The 20,608-nt window shown below is 44.7% G+C and overlaps 1 protein-coding gene and 1 long non-coding RNA gene across 12 annotated transcripts in view; one reads left to right on the top strand and one right to left on the bottom strand.

Annotated features, from left to right (window-relative positions):
* LOC128325043 (uncharacterized) overlaps positions 1 to 8,544 on the bottom strand; it is a 30,549-nt gene extending 22,005 nt beyond the window's left edge. Inside the window, exon 1 of the long non-coding RNA XR_008307235.1 lies at positions 8,389 to 8,544. This is a non-coding gene — a long non-coding RNA (uncharacterized LOC128325043). The remainder of the gene's footprint in view (positions 1 to 8,388) is intronic.
* The window catches only part of SYCP1 (synaptonemal complex protein 1), a 142,022-nt gene continuing 124,991 nt past the window's right edge, over positions 3,578 to 20,608 (top strand). For 3 of the 11 annotated variants that reach the window (XM_053250413.1, XM_053250407.1, XM_053250411.1), the window contains exons 1-6: positions 3,767 to 3,961; positions 9,194 to 9,316; positions 11,409 to 11,487; positions 13,502 to 13,548; positions 14,720 to 14,884; positions 19,544 to 19,611. In XM_053250413.1, the coding sequence (XP_053106388.1) occupies positions 3,878 to 3,961; positions 9,194 to 9,316; positions 11,409 to 11,487; positions 13,502 to 13,548; positions 14,720 to 14,884; positions 19,544 to 19,611 (566 nt within the window). In that variant the 5' untranslated portion in view covers positions 3,767 to 3,877. Of the gene's footprint in view, positions 3,738 to 3,763; positions 3,962 to 4,189; positions 4,241 to 5,997; positions 6,275 to 6,383; positions 6,408 to 9,193; positions 9,317 to 11,408; positions 11,488 to 13,501; positions 13,549 to 14,719; positions 14,885 to 19,543; positions 19,612 to 20,608 lie in introns of those variants that run through there. The other 8 variants (XR_008307234.1, XM_053250412.1, XM_053250404.1 and 5 more) reach the window with 8 other exon arrangements.

Raw genomic sequence — 20,608 nt, 5'->3', positions numbered from 1 at the left:
CCGTTAAAATAACGGGCGCTAGTAGGGTCGTGTAGATATGTTTGTTAGATATGTATTTCCTCAACAGCAAGGGATTTTGTTGTTGTTGTTGTGCTTAGTGCAAACTTTTCTTTTGGACTTTCGGGCTGGTCCCGCCACCGCCGTCTCTGCTTTTCCCTCGGCCAGTCCGGTCCCGCCCTCGTTGTCTCTCCCCTCCCCATGGCCAGGCCGGACCTGCCGCCGCCGTTTCTCTTCTTTGCGGGACCGGGCCAGTCCCGCGGCCGCCGTCCCTGGTTCTCCCTCCACCAGGCCGGACCCGCCCTCGTTGTCTTTCCCCTCCCCATGGCCAGGCCGGACCTGCCGCCGCTGGTTCTCCCTCGCGGGACCGGGCTGGACCCGCCCCCGTCCTCTCTCCCCTTCCCCTGGCCGGGCTGGTCCTTCCGCCACCGTTTCTTTTCTTTCCAGGTCGGTTCCGGACCCGCCGCTGCCGCCGCTCCCCTCCCCGCGGCCAGTCTGGACCCGCTGCCGCCGCTCCCCTCCCCACGGCCAGTCCGGACCCCCCCGCCGCCGTCTTTCCCCTCCCTGCGGCCGGGCCGGACCCGCCGCCACCGCCTCCGGCCTCTCCGCGGCCGGGCCGACCAACATGGCCACCTGGTGCAGGGGCCGTATCTCCCTCGGCTCTTCTGCGCACACACACCACGCATGCCCAGAACATCCGAGGGAGACACGGGTGGACACGCCAGGGAAGACACGGGCGCACACGCTAGGGTTTTATTATACAGGACTAGTATTTTTAAGCCCGTTATGATAACGGGCGCTAGCTTTCTATCCCGTCTTTTCTGTCTCTCTCTCTCTCTCTCTCTCTTTCTGTCTCTTTTTTTCCCCCTTGTCTCCTCTCTCTCCCTATTTTTTTGTTGTTGTTGTTGTCTCTGTTTTTGTTCTTCTCCCTTATTTTGCTTTTACTTTTTGGGGGGGTGTGTGTGTGGATGAATAACGGCCAAAATGGCCCATGAGAAGGTCGCCGCCCCCGCCTATCGCCCTCCCGTGCACCCAGCTGCTGGAGCCCACCTTACCCGCTCCAGCCCGAAGGAGAAGAGAGGAACTCGGGAACAGAGCTACTCTCTGTGTTAAGCTGCTGCCCATACTGTCGCAATGGACGCAATAGGCGTCCTTTGCGTACATAGCGGCAGTTTGAGCAGTGACTTAGCACAGAGAGGAGCTCTGCTCGTGAGCTCCTCTCTTTTCCCTCGGGCTGGAGCGGGTAAGGTGGTCTTCGGCAGCTGGGTGGGCGGGAGGGCAATAGGCGGGGGCGGCGACCTTCTCATGGGCCATTTTGGCCCTTAATCTTTTTTGGGGGGGAGCGAGGAAGGTGATTTTGGGCAGCTGGGAGGGCGGGTGAGCAGGCGGCGGCAGCGGCTGTGAGCGGGCGGGGGCCTCGTTGGCGGCTTCGCTGCCACCTCGCCCAGCTTCATTTTGGGCAGCTGGGAGGGCGGGTGAGCAGCTGGGGGCAGCGGCTGTGAGCGGGCGGGGGCCTCGTTGGCGGCTTCGCCGCCACCTCGCCCAGCTTCCCTGTCCCCCATCTCGGTCTTCCCCCACCGCCATTGCCCTCGCCTTTTTCAGGGCGGCCGCTTCTGGTTGCCTCGGCCTCCTATCGCCGTGCTGCAGCTCATAGCCGAGGCGGCGGCTCTGCCGCCGCCTCGGCCAGTTTCCCCCGCCGCCACACACCGGCTAATGGCCGTCCGTGGCTGTGGGACACTGGTATCTGCGGTCCTGTCTCCCTTGGGCTCTTCTGGGCCTGCGCTTCGCGCAGGCCCAGAACAGCCCAGGGAGGCAGGGACGCAGATCCCCAACGTTCCAAAGCCATGGCCACTCACTTAGCCTTTTATTATATAGGATGATGATGCTCTGTGGGAAAATATGAGAAAGAGACTAAATTTGTAGAAATTAAGCAGAAGAGAAAAAGATTTTGCCAAAAAAAATAAAATAAAAAAGGATTAATTAAATCTGGATCTAATGACATGTAGACAGAGGAAAGATTGGACATTAGCTTAACATCCCCCCCTCACTTCATATTTCATCACTATTAACAGGCTTTAAGAAAATGTTGATTCTGAAATATTGTCCCGCTCTTTGAAATTTGAGACTGTGCCTTGTCTGGTCTCAAATCACAATGGGAGACCATTGATCGAATGGCTATACTTTTTTCTAAAACTTAAGCCTGATGCAGGAGTACGAAAATAATTAATAATTCCCTCCCCTAGTGCAGCTGTTTTGATAAAACCTAGAGCTCTTCTGCCTGTTCAATCAATTAATTAATTAATTAATTAAGTTGGGCAATCCGATCACATCTGCCACATAATGTGTGAATTGATCCCCGAGTCCAGGATCGGTGCAGACTGAGCCCTGAAAACCTAACTTTTATCCCTGAACAGTTGCTGAAATGTTCATCAAAAAGACGCAATGCCAGGGGCGTAACTATAATAGGGCAAGAGGAGACAGTTGTCTGGGGGCCCACTGCCTTGGGGGACCCCCCAGAGGCAAGTCACATGACTGACTCCCCCAGCCACACACCTGTCCAGGCTTCCTTCAGTTGTATTCATCCTCCGAAACTGATGTGCGTGTTAAGACCTGGAGCTACCAGAACAGCATGTCTTTCTCTAGTACCATTAAATGACTTGCATCGTCCACAATTTACAAAACCTTTAAAAAAATAATTTAGGATGATGTTCTATTGTGGCACATAGGATAGATAGATAGATAGATAGATAGATAGATATTTAAATATTTAATAACATTTACTATGCTTTTTGTTACCAGTATTCAACTCATTTAAGATTTCTTTACCTCATGAGCTGAGCTGCAGTGAGGGGGGGGGGCCATTTTAAAATCTTGTCTCTGGGCCAAATCCAACCTTGCTACGCCCCTGCGCAATGCTCATGTTTTGTAATGCCCTAAGTGAAAAGACTCCTAACCATGGGGTGTCTTCTTTATCACTGAAATATCAACAGTGAGCAGAAATCTTTCCCATGTCCCATCCCATGTGCATTTAGCAGAAGACGCAAACGCGCCTACTGCAATGGGAGATCAGTGAGTGTGATGAAAACTAAAAAACCTGATAAGAAAACTCAGCGGAAACAATTTCATTTCACCTCATTTCCCCCCTTGATCTTTGTTATATGAGTCACTGGCGTGTGCCCTTTGTGAGTGAGCTGAACTGTAAGCCTTCTTCCCTAAAATGATAAACAGGCTTGTATAATTAATACACGTTATATGCCAACAATCTGGTTATACTGGAAAGTACTTCTGTCTCGTAGATAGCTTTCAATATGAGTCCTTCTTGAGAGAGCAGATCTCTTTCTCTCTGCCCACGAGAATACTGGTCCTTTTTCAGTGTGCCCCGCCATGGAAAGTGATCTCCTGCAGCAGACACCACAAAGCGTTAGCCTGCTCGTCTAGGCAACTTAAAATTTAAAAAGCCACAAAGCACCAGTTGCAAAGACCTAAGGACTAGCGCAGCCTGCACGCGGCCCTGTTGTCAAGGCGACGCCCACAACGTTCGGCCCCCCCTCCCCCGCACCGGGCGCAGCGCCGAATTCTGTCCGGTAGAACTGCCGGGCGGAAAATGCGTTAAACGGCCGGTCTGCTTCCTCGCGCCTTTTGCACACGGCCCGCTGCTGAGCACTCTCGCGCCTTTTTCTGGAGGACGCCTTTGTCCTCCAACGCTTTTTGCGCCGCTAAGCACAGGGCCGCCCTTCGAGGTAATATAACTCGCCCAGTCCTCCTCCCGCATATTCGCCTCAGGTTGCTGCCCTCCCTGCTGCTTTCAGCCCTTGGCAGCGCCTGTGGGTAGGCGACGGGCTAGCGTCGTTTCAGAGAAGTGACTATTACGCTCCCAGCAATGTTCCCTGAACCCCTTGTGGGACGTCCACAACTTGTCGTTAATAACGCTGTATTGCTGTCTATGCTTACTCCATCAAAACCAGTAGGATTTTCAGAGTAAATACGTTTAGAATGGGAGTGCTAATGCAAAATATACAGTTATTTCTTTTTCAGACGTATGGTTTCAGAGACAGCGTTTTCCCCAGAAACGCGCTTTGCCTCTGATGCATCCCCTTCCCCACCTAACCCCCTCACCCCCTCTGCCATTACTATCCCTATTCAGATATTCAGCGCTGGAGGCAGGAGCGTACCAAGGTTGGAGTGGGCTCAGAGATGAGATTTTAAAATGGGCCTCCCACCGACTTGGCGTGTGGGGGCCAAGGTCAGTCTTTAGGGTGCTGATTATCAAAGTAATATTAATTAAGTCAAATTAAAATGAATTTAATTACAATTTAACTTCTATTGGCAGCCTCTGATTAATTTAAAATTAAATTTCATTCTAATAAAATACATAAATACACTTGTTAAAAAGAAAAACAGCAGAGGCTCCTCCATGGATTTACAGCCTTCTTGATAATTCACAAACTTGAAAATAGTGCGTCTGTAAGGAAAAATAATACAAGCCCCCATGGTTTTGCAGTTTATTATTAATACAAATCACCCCACTAATATGGAGCACTTGTAAGGAAAAAAAATAAGATAAGTTTTTCTGAAATTTTGAGTAAAATTACACCTTGATCCTTCACCATACACTGTTCTGACCCTTCAACACAAACTCCACCTGTGTGGAAGATGAGAGAGAAAGGGGATGGGGGATGCTTGACCAGAGAGAGAGGGGGGGATAGAAAAAGGAAAAGGGGATGGTGCAGGCTTGAGGGGGGAGAGAGAGGGAGAGAAAGAAAGAACAAGATAAAGTTAAAAAAGAGATGGAAAGAGGATGGATAGGTTTGGCTTGAGAGAGAGAGAAAAAAAGAAAAGGGATGGGGCAGGCTTGGGGAGAGAAAGAAAGAAGAAAAAGTTTTAAAAGAGATTGAAAGGATGGGTAGGTTTGGTTTGAGAGAGAGAGAGAGAGAGAAAGTTTAGAAAGATAGAAAGAGCCACCCCGCCAAGTCATCAAAAAAGAGCAACCCACATCCAGTTGTCTTGAAAGCGTTCTATCGAAGAGGGATATATATTCCCTCCCCGTTTAAACACACAGTTGCCGCCAGAGTTTGCCTTGGGGATACGAGTTCTGCTCCAGAAAAGGTGGCAGCCAAGTGACCCCTTTCATAGTGGGTGTGCACATGCATTGTAGAACATGCCTACACTTGCACAACCGCAGAAACCAAGCCAGAGGGGAACTTGTGCCTTGCCCTTAACGAAGGGCGTGCAGCAGGGAGCTGTAGCCCTGTTTGGCCCTATTAAGCCTTGGCCCACTTAAGTTGATCTGAATTGGAGCTCTCTCAGCTTTTGAAGCATGTTTACTTCGGAAACAAATGACTGAAAAGTCAGCAGAACCGACATTGCTGCAAACACGGTTAGAAGAGGGTTGCACTAGAGTCTCTCTTCACCTTAAGAGGATCTAATGAAATGGACTCCATTCCTAAGCACGCCCCCCCCCCAACTTTTGCCACAATAAACCACAATACATCGCAGTTTACAGAGCTCTTGAGTTGTTTGACATTTGTGGAGTGCTGGATAAAGGGAACTGCAGGCCTTCGCTTGCCCGGGCTCCGAGTTCCACCCCGCGCTGCTGGGTCAACGATCACTCTAGGTAGCGCCCGTAATAGCCACCAATATTGCAGCACCCCACTCTCCAGCTCCCCCACCCGCACCATGAGTGGAGCACAGGGCAAATTGCCCCAGCCCCCAAACATATTACCCACTGATAGCAGGAGAAGAGACCCCAAACCTGTTGCCCTGAAGCCCTGCAAGGACTCCCTACTTTTTTTGGTTTTTTACACCACCCAGTCTCTCTGGCTGATGCAACTGGACCCTGATGTATCCTCCTGTTAGAAGGGTCACAACAACAGCCTCCTTTTTGCGCAACTCTGCGGCGGTAGCAGCCACTGGAGCGCCTCCACCCCCAGACCCCCTCCTCCCACAGCAAAAGTACAGAAAAACAACAGCACCCAGCCCGGGGTGAAGCTCAGTGTTTGTGGGGAGAAGGAGGAAGTGAAGAGAGACTGGATCGCTTTGGAAGCGGGCACGCTACCCCCTCATTTTACATTACCTCTTTACTTTGCAGCGTTCCTCAGGTTAAATAGCCCTGGATGCCGGACGTTAAACCACCAGCAAGGCGGGAGCAGCGGCCTCGATAAACTGGGTGGGGTGGGCATGGCAAACACACTGGCTGGCTACAAGTGGAGTGTTGCCTTCTGCTGGGGCAAGGATTTGGATGAGTGATGCGTCCACCTGCCAGCCAATGAGAGCCTCTGTGAGTCCTGATGCCAGAGAATCCGGCTGGATGGGGCCAGGATGGGGAAGGAGCCTAGACCAGGAGAGAGAGGACGCGCAGGCGCAGCTCCTCAGGTCTCCCCACCCGAGCCTGGGGAGTCAGGATGGGTCAGGTGACTTGCCTCTGGGGGGGCCCTTTGAGACCGTGGACCGGGAGACAACTGTCTCCCCTTGCCTAATTGACAGTATGCCCCTGGCTGGAGGCGAGTAACAATTCAATGAAGTAGCTCATCCACCAAACAAACTCTTGCTGGATGTTACAATAAGACTGCATTTCTCTGGGTGCTTACTTGAAAATTAGCTCCATCAAAACTAGTAGTTGCTTCAGAGTACATATGTTTAAGCACCTAATGGCGCAGTGAGGAAATGACTTGACTAGAAAGCCAGAGGTTGCCGGATCAAATTCCTGCTTGTTTACCTATATCAGGCAGCAGCGATATAGGAAGATGCTCAAAGGCATCTTCTCCTACTGCGTGGGAGATGGCAATGGTAAACCCCTCCTGTATTCTACCAAAAGGTAACCACAGGGCTCTGTGATCACCAGGAGTCAGTCAACTCAACGGCACACTTTACTTACATATGTTTAGGCTGGGACTGGGAGCATTATTTAATATTTATTTATTTATTTATTTATTATAAGTATAGCTGTGTCTGTACACATGTACATGTTTTTGTGCGAATGACTGCACATGCATTCATTTTAAAAGAGAACCTGGATACAGGACTCCTCAAATGCAGGGTACAGTTAGGAAGTGTATTACTGTTTGTGCATTAGGCAGCTTCAGACATTATAAAAATGCCCTGCTGTAGCCATGTACAGCAGGGCAAAGGGGGTGGAAGTCCTTGCCCATGTGCCCCACCTCTCACTCTTACAGCAGGGCTCTTCTGAAGAGGACAGAGTCCTACCCATGATGGCAGGCATTCCCATGATTGTCTAGGTGGATTGATCCCAGTCTTACAATCACAGGAATACCCGCCATCATGGGTAGGGCTCTGCCCTCTTCAGATGAGCTGCACTGTAAGTGTGAGTGGTAGAGCATGTGGGTGGTGGTGGTGGGACTTCCCCTTCGCCCTGCTGTGAGGGCTACTATGTGTGAATAATTGTATGTGCATGTAGATATGTACATGTATACATTGTACACAGACTGTACAATGGGGAAAACACGGTGGGGTGGGGGGATGAGCACCCACCCAGATTCTTAAAGGTAACCACCCCACCACCGCCAAACTGGCAAAGTGTCGGTTTGTGCACATCCCTATGAGCACCCTGCACCAAATCCCCTGATGATCTCTCCCAGAGGTTTCATGTAGATGTTAAAAAGCATTGGAGAAAAAATGGAGCCCTGGGGGACACCATATAAAAGCTCCCACTTTGTAGAGCAGGAGTCTCCAAGTAACAGCTTCTGAAATCTGCCCAAGAGGTATGAGCAGAACCACTGCAAAGCAGTGCCCCCCAAACACAGTCCCTGCAGGCGATCCCAAAGGATACCGGGGTCGATGGTATCGAAAGCCCTGAGAGATCCAAAAGGACCAACAGAGTCACACTTCCTCTGTCAATTCCCCTTTGGAGATCATCCATCAGGCCAACCAAAGCAGTCGCTACTGCATGACCTGCCCCAAATCCAGTTTGCAATGGGTCGATCCCTGCCTTACCCCACCGCCGCCTGCCCTCCCTGCCCCAGGAATGATTGTGAGCATAGCCTTTATGTTCCTTACCTTATATCATTCCTTAACATTGCATAATGAATTTTGTTATTAGTATTTTCTTACACTTGCCAGAATCTATGATTTTAAAAAACTTTTCCAGATGATTCCCTAAATGAAAGTTGTCTTATTGTCCATTTGCCTATAGTATCCTATTCAAGTTGGTCTATTTCCAGGGTGAAGATTCTTCTCCAGGCAATCTAGTATCTTTCCCCCTACAGTCTCTAGAACTAAGCCTTGGCAAAAGCTATTTACAGAGCCAAAGAAAGGAAGGGAAAGAATTTGGCATTTAGAGATGCTGAAATACTTGCCTCATCTGCTAGATCACTTGGTTTCAGCCGCCTCCAGCCCTTACAAATTCCTATTCTAGAACAGGAAGATACTTCTTACCTGGCAGCCTTACCACTCATTTATATATTTAAAAGTTGCACAACTGCTTTGCCATGATTATTCCATCTATTGGGATATGATGAAGAGAACTAAGCTGCCCATATGAGAAGCTTCTCCTCCTGCATGCGCCACACCTTGATGGCTAAAGCTTGGTGATGGAGCTTTAGTCATCACCAAGGAGACCATGAACACATTATAATAGAGAAACTACAGGTGATGTCATAATTGCCACCTACAGAGGTGGGGGCAATGTGTCATCCTTCAGCACTGGGTAGAGATATAGCTGGTAGGCACCTATCTACACTACAAACATATATGTGTTTTATATCAGTCCTATCCTAGGAGTTCTTGTTGCTGATTTCTCAAAGTTATTAATCTTTTTGAGTTTCCCATTCTTTGGAAGTTCTAGAGTGCTGATAATTCTCAGAGTTATTAATCTTGTTGTGTTTCCCATTGATCCCTATGGGGAAATTATCTGATAGGGCCCATGTTCCATTCTTGAACACAGGCCCCTTCAGAGTTTGTTACGCCACTGTGTGAAAGGTACTTTGAATATGTAAAATGTGCTATATAAATATTAAGTATTATAGACAGACCACTATTATATATATTACCCATAGGGCCATTTATTTGGAGCTTCCTGTGATGATATAGTAAATCTGCAGTTCTTCTGTAGAAAATATAACATTGGTCTGTAGACCCTGGAAAGACGGGATACATAGCAATATAGTAAGCTGAATATAGCTAATCAGTAATGTAATATTACCAGTATAATTCTGAAATTTTAATTCATGTGTCTTTTTAGTCTAAGAGAATGGAACAGGAGAAGTCTTTTAAATTTAAATTATTCGTACCACCAAGGTTGAGTAATACTCAGGTATCTGCAGTCAAACCACAAACTAACACTGGGGATGGTGGATTCTTTCAGGTAAATAAGAACAATTGTCACTGATTTTTTTAAAGTTAATGTAGCAGCAGTTAAATAATAAAAAAAACCCACCTGACCAACATTCTATTTTTTCAACAACAAAAAGTTTTTTTAAACATTTCTTCTTTTTAAAACATTTTTTAAACATTTGATGATCCAGAGTGCAGCACCTTAAAACTTTCCGTCTAACATTTAAACAATTAGAAATGCATTGTATTTGGAAGCTATAGATATGTAGCTTTTTCTAAACCTCCTAGGACTGCTTTATAAATCATTTCTCCATGTATTTCAATGAAAGGGGTATCTCCTTGTGTACATCCTTTGTATGTACAGTGGTGCTCCCCACACCAGTGCCACAATCCAGGGACTGGCCAGTTGGAGCATCCCAAGGGCCCAGGGCCATCAAATGGCCCATGACCAACTCCTGAGATCCTGGTGAAAAAAGATGGTGGTGGCTGGTGCAGGCACTGAGTAGCGCTCTGTACTGCTGCCACTACCAGTGTAAACCTCCCCCAAACCCTTATGGTGGCTTACTTTAGTGACAGTCATGTCCAGAAATGTTGTCTGGCGTCACTGATTACTTATAATGCAATATGCTCATTTACCTATAATGCAATATGTTCATCCTTGCTGTTGCATCGCTAGATGCATTGAAGGGGATAAGTACATTGCATTACTGGTAAACAAAGATGGTTTCTTCCAGTCCATCTACCTTGCCATGCTGCTAAGGAGGGTCTCTAATGGTACTTGGCCATGGGTCCACATGAACCTCTCACTGGAATGGTAGCAATTTATAGGGAACTTGCCAAGGCGAAGGGAGCTCTGAGTGTTCATTGGAACACCTGTACTTGCTTGAAACTGCTGTGTTGTAGTTATGGCTTGTGAGATGCATATGTGCAGTTGAGCTTTTTTTTCTTTTCTTTTCCAAGCAGCAGCCCCCTTATGTTGCATTGTTAGCTTTTTTTCCTTTTTGGCAGTCCAGTCATTTAAAAAGCAATATATGATATACTGTTGTACGAATGGGAGCCTTTGTTTGGATATAAAAATCTTGCTGCATGGATGCAGTTTGTTCCTGATAGCACTTGCTAGACTGCAATATGAAAAATGGTGAAGAAAACATATAAGCCCTGATCCAAAGGAGCATAGCAGAAGGTTGCACGCCTCATGTTGTAGTTGTTACAAGACAGCACTGACCACCTGTATGTGAGGAGGTAAAAGGATGCCTAGACTGAGGTTACTCCACACTAGCCATTGAATTAGAAATTGCCATCATTTGTTCACTCACTTTAAACACAGAATCCAGACAATGAGCAGGATCCAAACCAAGTCCCATTACAATGAATGGGATGTAAGTTAGTTGTGACTAACTTATCTCATTGATTTGAGTGTAATGACTAACTTAGTCTGGATCTTGTTCAATAGTATTGCCAGCTGAGTGGATACTAGTATTTTCTGTGTTGTCCTCAAGCCCCTTTTCAGACTGTTTCTGACCATTTTTTCAGGCAAATGGGCAGCAGTATCCCATCCATGTGAACTGATAAATTGCTTTTTTTTTTTGCACTTAGCTCTGTTCCCCCAGACTTTAATTATTGGCCTTGTCTCATTAAATTTGTTTCGTTTTAATTGTGAAATAGCACTATGTGGCAATAAAAGAAAAGAAAAGATGCACTGAAAAAAACAATTAGAGGCAGAAGCCTCATGAAGAAAGCTTCCGATTAAAGGCATAGTAGCCCTGAAAAACTTCAATAGTGCTGAACAAGTCTGGATAGTTTTCCGTCTGGATAGTTTCTTCTAAGATGATATGCATGTACTGAAGGTTTTGCAATATAAATAAGGGAAAATATAGTGACTGACATCCAGCCTAACACTGTGCAAGGGCTACAGGGGAAGGGCAATTTCTGTCAATCGCTCCTCTGAAGCTTGCTGTACCTCTTGAAAATATCCCTGAGGGTCGCACACTGGATGTCAGTCAGTGATCTGATATCCTTCTCTTGGATATCACTAAGCTAAATTTCAATTTAGGATTGCTATGTGAATGTGTCCTCATATAAAATGTATGTTTATGTTTTTAACATTGTTTGGTTTTGTCCAGAATTTTAACAAGGAAACACAAAATGGTTATAACTTGCCTTTTGGGATGAAAAATACACCAAAACACATGGAAGCCATAGGTAAGAATGAGACATAATATGCAAAAAAGAAGGATAGAGGCTGGACCTCATAATCTGAAGCAGCCACTAGATTTGTAGCAAGTTATTCCAGAGTAATCGCTCAGGATATCTACAATATTTAAAGCTGAAATGCTTGTCTTAAAATTTAACTTTGATATATAATTGGCTTGGTGTTGTTGTATTTTTGATAAGTCAGAATCCAACATATTTATGTAGTCTTTTGGTATTGTTGCAGAGTTTGTAGTAGTTCAGCAACAGCTGGAGGCCCCCAGGTTGGGAACCACTGCCCTAGGGTAATGCCTGGTCAGAGATCCTGGATCTGATAAATCTAATGTTTCTTAATGGCTGGAGAAAATTAGTTCATATTCCCTGATGGGAACTTGGAGGAAGCCATTGAGAATCTTGTTAGACAGATATAGAATCAACCTGATAGGAGAGGCAAATGTGTGTGATCACCCCTTCTTTTCCTCCCCTCACACACCAAGCAGTATGTATTTTTGTGGGTGAAAAGAAACAGCAGGCAAGCTAAAGTAGGTGTGTGACACAGAGGCTGCATTTCCGTAACACAAAATTGGAGTAGATGGAGCCTCCGGTTACTATTTGTGTACGTTCGAATGCAGGCAACTGCAATTACAACCAAAAATGGACCCACAGCTTCCCTCCCCAGACTCCGATTTGTACCTTCGGTTGGTAGTGAGTTTTGCCACTTGGGCCTCTGGTTTAGAGGTGCCAGCGTGATGTCCGAACGCTCCCTAGCAGCGTTCTGGCTACTATTGACTGTCAGGGCTGCTTTTCAGTCAAGAAGGAAGCCAAGACAGCCAATTCTCCCTCTTCCCTGCAGTCTCACTGCACGTAAATCCACATTATGTGCGAATGCGGCCAGAGAGACAAACTGAGTTTGGGCAGAGGCTGGAAGTGGGAGGCCAGACAGCCAGCTGAAGTATCTTTGTATACAAGAACCACTCTCGGAACCGTTGGAATGTGTTGCTGACTTAGGGAAAGTCAGCTTTGCTACTCTTCCTATTCCATATAATGCTCAGCTTGTATATTTGAAAATAAAATGCATATTATAAATATGCTATAAGTTGGGGCATGAAAATTTCCAGGTGCCAGCTTGCCATGGTACCTGGAAATGTAAGCATGGTTCCTAAGCCATTGATGGATGCAGCCAGGAGGAGGAGTGAGCAAATAAGGCATGGGCAGGTCACTTCTTCCTTTTCCTGACTGCATCTGTCCATCACGTGCCTGAGCCAGACAGACACAACATGGAAAGCAACCCACCCATGCCTTGCTTGCTCATTCCTCCTGCTGGTTGCATCACTTCAGTGCCTGCCTGAGCCAGGCAGATGTGACCAGGATGAGAAGTGTGCAAGCAAGGTGAGATGTCTACCCCTTCATGAAGAGGAGAGTGTTGCTAGGGGTGAATGGCAAGTTCGCCTGTGAGAAGAGCTCTCAGGCGGTCTGTGGGGAAAGGAGGGTTAAACATACCTTCCTCGCAGACAATAGGCTTGTAGTCCTTGGGTAGGTGGAATGCCCACCCAGATGAGCAGCAGCTCCTCCTGCAGCTCCTGGAGTTGGGGTGCTGGGATGCGTTGCCACATGCCACCCCCACCCTGGGAACCCAAATAATTCACCGTGGGAGTGCATGGTGCATTACTGGGATCCCCCCTCCCCACTGAGTGTGGCTGCCACACGATTGAAAAATGAGATTACGGTAGCGCTCCCTTAACCTCATTTAACTGGGTTGCTCAATAGGTGGGTTTGCCACCATGTAGCCACTGGGATCGAGCCCAATCCCGATGGTTCACATGAACATGAAAAACCTAGCTGGGCTCCCTTAGCCCCGCTGTGCACACGTGTGTGAATAGCCTCATTGTATAAGCATACTATAGTTCTGTTATTTTGTAGTATTTTTATAAAATCCACAATTTCTTACTAATTTCTGAACTATATTATTTTTCATTATACATGTTTATAGTAAAAATGATCAAACATAAATTTTAATGTTTTTCAGACCCTGTTTCGTATAAAGCAAAACTTGTGCCTGAGTTAGATCAGGAGGTCAGTTAGGTATACATTATGTATAGCATACAATAAAAAAAGTGATCAATTATAAGAATTATGTTTCTGAATTACATTTGTTTCAGCTCTGATTTTTCTCTTCTATCATCTCAGTCATATGGAAGAATGTTTCTCAACCGTAGGAATATTTACCCTAGTCCTGTGGTCAGCTTGTGAGAGTTGTTGGTCCTTCATGTAGAAGCATACACTGAATCTGGCTGAATATACTGAAAGAAAAGATTGATACAGGAATCTGGCCTTTATGCATGTAAACTGGTGTAGACTGAAGCTGTGTGTTGCAAATAGGCTGCTTTCCAGATTGCACGCTATCACAGTGTCGCAACAGGTCCCTTAAGTGTGCTTCCGTACTGCCTGTGTTTTGACATCACAGCCTCTGTGTTGTAAGGAAGGTGCCGTCTTTAAGATTTTATTGTTGCGTCACAGCCCTAAAATGTCGCATCTGTGTTGCAAAAATAATTGCTGTATTTGCCCATGGTAGGAGGCTTGCCCCCTTATGACGGATCTCTAATGCGGCTTGAATTTGGTGCCACAAAATGTTACAGTTTATGCTGCTTTTTGCGATGTAAAGCTCACAATCTGGAAAACACCCAGGATAACCACTGCAGATCTGTGGGCAGATTGCTTCTGCTGTCAGCTGCTAATGGCTATCCCCCAAGATCCAAATGTGAATGTGAAGTTTCATCAAATTCCTGCAATTGTTTGCCATTGTGTACAGGATCATTTTGCTCATGGGTATCTAGATCTACCCCAGTGATTTCTGATATAGACAGAATATTTGTTGGATTTCTTTAAAAAACTAACTTTACAAAGTTATGAAATAATGTTACTTTTAATACCTCACAATTTTCTGTACAGCACTGTTAAGGCAAGGAGGAAAACAAATGATGTCTGAACATTTTCTGATTGTATTTAATGTGCTTAATGTCCTCTATAGCTGTACTCCTCGAATTACAAGACCTGTCATTGGCACCTACTGCATTTTTAAAAATATATTCTATACACTCCTTTTTTATATATTCCATATGCTCAGTACACACAGGGGAATGTTTTAATAGTATGTTGGTGTAAATATTTAGATAAAATAAACTTCATTAAAAACCCTTTTAATAAAAAAAAAATCAGATTAAATTAGTGAAACCTGCCTTTGCAGAATATGGAGTCAATGAATGAACTTTATTCAAGGCTTTACAAAGAAGCTGAAAAGATCAAGAGATGGAAAGTCAGTGTAGAATATGAACTAAAAGAAAAGGAAAGAAAATTGCAAGAAAATAGAAAGATTATAGATGCACTGCGCAAAGCCATTCAAGAATTACAGGCAAGTGTTTACAACATTTAAATATATATACCTGTAAAATGAGAATAAGATCTTAAATTTAGGGAATGCTCCGTTTTAGCATGGACACAGTATCTGCATCTGGAGGGATCAGCATACGGATCAATATTGTACAGGTTGAGTATCCCTTATCCAAACTGCTTGGGACCAGAAGTGTTCTGGATTTCAGACTTTTCCGAATTTTGGAATATTTGCATACTGTAATGAGATATCTTGGGCATGGGATCCAAGTCTAAACACGAAAGGTTACTGTACACTTTATTTTATTTTATTAGGTTTTATTTAAAGTATAGAAACTAATAAGCATTGAATTTACGATAACTACAGGTAGCTGTAAATGTAATGAAAACTAATTGCGAGAACATTTTCAACGCAATAATGTTGCTGGTCATGTTAGACTCAAACATGGCATTTTAGGTGGAGATGAAATTCAGATTTCATGTTACAGGGTGCTCAGCTGCAACAAGTCGGTGCTGCGGGCGCATGCTGTGGTGGTTTCCAGATTTTTGAGCGTTCCGGATTTCGAATGTCCAGATTAGGGATACTCAACCTGTACTCATTTCTTTTGATGAATGTGACTGGGGCATATACCATTTACTTAGACTCTGGAATGGATGAGAATAGGGAAGTTATATACAGTATACATCTTCCCTTCCATTTCTAGTATTGTCTTAGGTGTTGTGGTCAGGGCCGGTGCAACGCGGTAAGCGAGGAACACATCACAGGGAGGCGGGCTTGATATTGGGAGGGTGCGTATTGCTCTCATCCCCCCTCACCGCCTGTTCCCCCTGCTGGCTGCTCCGCTTGCTCATTCTCCCTCCCTCCCTCCCTCCCTCTCTGGACAGGGCCTTGATCAGCAGCTGCCTCTCCCCAGTAAGGAGAGGTGCTGGAACTGGAGTCATGACCTAATATCCCTTTGAAATGAAGGGTCTTTCCCAACACCTATTCATTTTAACGGGGTTTCTAGAGGAGAGCTTGCCAGTGAATTTCACCTGATACCTTTATTTCTTTGAGCTGCATTTAGTTTCTTAGACTTTTCTTCGTTTAGCTTGTTTAATGTGATTTAATCAGTTATGTGCTAACAATCAAGCCCTAATTCCAGTTTTATTTTGAGCAACAAACTGCACCCAGTCTGCACCCCAGGAGTATCGGCAGCCACCTCGGCTCGCGTTTGTGCACCTGCCCCGCTGCTGCTCCCTCTGGTTTCTTTTCTCCCCGTGCCATAGCAGGCAGTGCAGGCAGTGCCTCACATGACGCACACATTGACATCTCATCGCGTGAGAGCCAGCTGAGCAGGTAGCGGGGGATTCATGGGTGGGAAGGAATGGACGGTCAGGGAGGCTAGGGAGCAGGCGGAGGATGCGGATTGTGTGTGCAGTAAAAATAGTGCTGCTGTGCTGTGACTTAGTGACTTCCTTCAACATACAAAGCTGCTGGTGCTGGGTTGAGAGGTAAAAATGTCCACACACAAAACCCCCAACCCTTTTTCTTCCCAATATTTTTTCATGATTGCTTGTTCACACACAGCCATTGTTCCCCCATCTGCTGCTTATATGTGTCATTTTGTATATATGTATACTTTTAGATTGCAGGCTGTATTTATTAGCTTTCTTATTACAAATTTGCAAAGGAGTTTGGGGAAAGGGGCCTGCCATTAATACTGATGAGGGAAAGGGTGCCAATTTATAGGTTGCAGGGGGGCGTCAGAACCCCTAGCACTGGCCCTGGTTGTGGTGCATGTGTTTGTATGCACCACAATACCTAAGGATGTTGGAAGGCTTGTATTTCCTTCAATTTCCAGTATTGTCATAGATGTTGTGGTGCACACGTTTGTGAGTGCAGGCTGAGGCTAGAGCATTACAGCCGGTCTGCACATACACTAGGATGAGTCATGCCCTTACATGGTTTTTTTGTGGAGTTTAATTTAGAATCAAATTACATGTAATATGAAATTCATAACTACATCTTCATCACTCAGCTGTGACAGGTGGGGAACAATCTGAATTGGGGCTATCGGGGAGAGGGTATTTAATTTTCCACTCATGCTACAGTTCTTATGAAATTCATTCCTATCCTGGAAGCTGCTATTTGCACTGAGAGGGAAGCTATTGCTTGTACCTATACTGAATATGTATACCAATACTCAGGATATTAGTATTCACAGTTTATGAAAATACATTAAAGTTTTCAGAGTTATGGTGATAAGAATATATGGCCCCAAATGATCAGCCAGATACTAATAGTTACGTGCAAACAAATAATTTATGTTTTATTAATGTTTAAACATTTAAATATCCTTGGACTAGTGAGAAACTTTATTATAATCGATATAGTTCATTTATTTATTTATTTATTTATTTATTTATTTATTTATTAAAACTTTTATACCACTCTTCCAAAAGGCTCAGGGCAGTTACATTAAAACACAATTAAAATCAATTAATAATTAAACAAAAATTATAAAACATAAAACAATGATTAACAATTAAAAACATCATAAAACAACAATTAAATAATCAAAACAATTTAAAAACAAGTTTTAAAAAGCTGAGAAAGCCTGGTTGAAGAGATGTGTTTTCAGGTGTTTTCTGAAAATTGCCAGAGATGGGGAGGATCATATCTCAGCAGGGAGCGCATTCCACAATCTCGGGGCAGCAGCCGAGAAGGCCCGTCTCTGTGTAGCCACCAAACGAGTTGGTGGCAACTGGAGACGGACCTCCTTAAGTGACCTCAGTGGCCGGTGGGGCTCATAGCGAAGAAGACGCTCTCTTAAATACCCAGGGCTTAAGCCGTTTAGGGCTTTATAAGTTATGACTAGCACTTTGTATTTTGCCCGGAAACCTATTGGCAGCCAGTGTAACTCCATCAACAAGGGAGTTTTTGTTTAATAAAACAAAAAGTAGAAATGTGACTTCTTCTGCATGATCCCCACTGCACATTAAGGTCATCTGAGGAGGTTCGTCTCCAGTTACCACCAGCTCGTCTGGTGGCAACTCAGAGGCGGGCCTTCTCTATAGCTGCTCCTGGGCTGTGGAATGCGCTCCCTGCGGAAATCCGCAATTTGAATTCTCTATTAGCCTTCAGGAGAGCCCTTAAAACGTATTTGTTTGGACTGGCTTTCCAGGGTTTTTAAATCGGTTTTAACATTCTAACCCGATTTCGGGGCTTTTAATAACTGTAATTGTTTAATTATCCTTTTAAAATGTTTTTAAATTGTTATAATATTGTTTTTAATTTGTTTTAGCTCTTTACTGTTTTAGTAGTTTGTTTTAATTGTAAACCACCCTGAGCCATTTTGGAAGGGTGGTATACAAATCAAATCAAATAAATAAAACAGCTGTTCATGTTTAAAAATATAAAAGTGTAATATTTTATGTTAGTTTTTTGCAAAACATTGATTGCAATTTTATTAAAGTTTTATGATTCACAATTAATTAATGGCAGAATGAGCTAATAGTTGCAGAGGAGAGAAAGTCAGTAGTAAGACAGACAAAGAGGCTGTTGTCACGTGCAGGCAAAACCAGGGTAACTAAGCCATGCCTGATCTTGCCCGCATGTGAGAACCACTGGGATCGTGATGCCTGATCCTGGCAGCACCTCAGTGGTAAACCTGCCGAGCCAGCCACCCTCTTAAATAGTGTTAAGAGAGCTAGCACTCTCTTAGCCCTGTTTTCTGGATTGACTGCTGCTGGGGCAGGGAGACTGCAGGGCTTCTGGCTGGCATCAGGAGAATCCCCATAATGCACTGTGGACTTGTGTGGTGCATTGTGGGAGTTCTGGGGGCACCCCAGCTCCCAACTCTCCGTGCTGCCGGTGGCTGCCGGCAATCGTGTGGACAGGTGACCTGCCCATCCAGGGAGCGAAGAGGGATCCAGGGAATGAAGAGGGATCATCTGCAGGGAGGTAAGTGCAAGCAGCCTTCCTTCTCTCTTTCCCTCGAGCCCTTTCTCACTGATCGTGAGAAAGGGCTCAATAACTGGATTTCTTTTCCTGTTGCCAAATCAGTTTAGGAAAAGGGTTGTGCTCTTCCTCCCCAATGAGGGGGAGCATTGAGTGAAGTAGCCTCTTGCATTATATGATGGGAGTGATCCACATGCTTACAACAGTTTCCTCACCAGGAGCATTTCCAAATGGAGCTTTTAGCTTGGAATGGAGAGTGTGTGTTCGCACATCAGTTGGATTCACGCTGAACCAGTGTGAAATATTGGGGAGCACTTCACACACAATTCAGGTTTTTCATTGCGCATTAGAGTTTAGCCTGTTTTATGTCCGGGGTTAAAAAATCCACTTTTTGTGTCAGTTTTTTTGGGCAAATTTGAACTTGCAGGACTTAGTATGTATGCATTTTTAGTGAAGATCAAGGTATTGGAAGAGGTAGATATTAAATTAAAAGTATAAAACCTGAAGAGTTCTTTTTGGATTTTTGAGATCTCAACTTTTATTTAAGTTTGTTTCTGGTTTTCACAGTGGCAAACATAAATTTGAAAACATGATCACTAAATTAGTCAAATCCATATAACTGCCAACCAAGCTTAATAAATCTATACATTGAGAAGCTGACATGTTTTTCATTTGAGAACAAAAAAATGTTCATCTAAACAAAAACATACCTAGTGTATCTTTATTTTTATATACATTTAGTTTGAAAATGAAAAACTAAGCCTAAAACTGGAAGATGAAATACATGCAAATAAAGATCTTCTAAAAGAGTAAGTAGTGTTAAAAGAATAATTTAAGTCATTTTTAGCTCTTAGTATATCTTGAGGCATTAATAACTAGGGATGTGCAAACAGGTTTGATGTCAAACAGGTTAGATGTCAGAACTCCAGGGGGCTTCTCCAAGGCCGTGGGGGAGTCTCTGGAGTTCCCCCTTCCCCCCACCGGCCTCTGTTATGGTAAAAATTGCCCTATCTGGGCAATCTTTGGCCTGTTCCAGGTCTGCCCTGTGTAGTGGCAGCCATTTTGGAGGCTGCCGTGCATGCCCAGTGGGCCTCTGCATAGCCAGGACATGAACCGGGGGGGTGTTTTCGGGGGGTGCAGAACCGAACCGGGCCAGCTGGTTTTGTGCACACCCCTATTAATAAACTCATCTTATATTCCTTGAGCTGCACTACCCATAATGATAAATTATTAACATATGTTATGACTAATGCTGATAGTGATCTCCGGGAAGGTCATTACCCTAAGAGATGGGAAATTACTGGTATACTGGTGGCACTTTGTGTGTAATCACAATTTAACCATACCCTCAATTTCTTTTACTTGTTAGGAAGCCCAATTTAGTTAGTAAGCCCCAACTCAATGGCACTTACTTCTGAGTAGACATGCCTGCAGCGCATACTTTTTGAACACAACTGTATTTACTTCCTTACACTGAAATATTTCATATGATTGGTTTTTTCACATGAACTGCAATGACTGTGTGTGATTGACTATACCTTCCAAAAACCTTACTAGTTATACCCATAAACAACAACAAATAATTATATTCCACTTTTCAACAAAAAAGTTTCCAAAGCGGTTTACATAGAGAAATAATAATAAATAAGATGGATGCCTGTCCCCGAAGGGCTCACAATCTAAAAAGAAATATAAGACAGACACCAGCAACAGTCACTGGAGGTACTATGCTGGGGCTGGATAGGGCCACTCCTCAAAATGCAAGTACATTATATTGTGCACATCAGTCATCATAATAAATCATCC

This window comes from Hemicordylus capensis, chromosome 4 (genome assembly GCF_027244095.1).
Source record: "Hemicordylus capensis ecotype Gifberg chromosome 4, rHemCap1.1.pri, whole genome shotgun sequence".
NCBI classification, from domain to species: domain Eukaryota; kingdom Metazoa; phylum Chordata; class Lepidosauria; order Squamata; family Cordylidae; genus Hemicordylus; species Hemicordylus capensis.
Note: the sequence above shows the minus strand (reverse complement) of the source record. Positions and strands in the feature narration are given on the sequence as shown.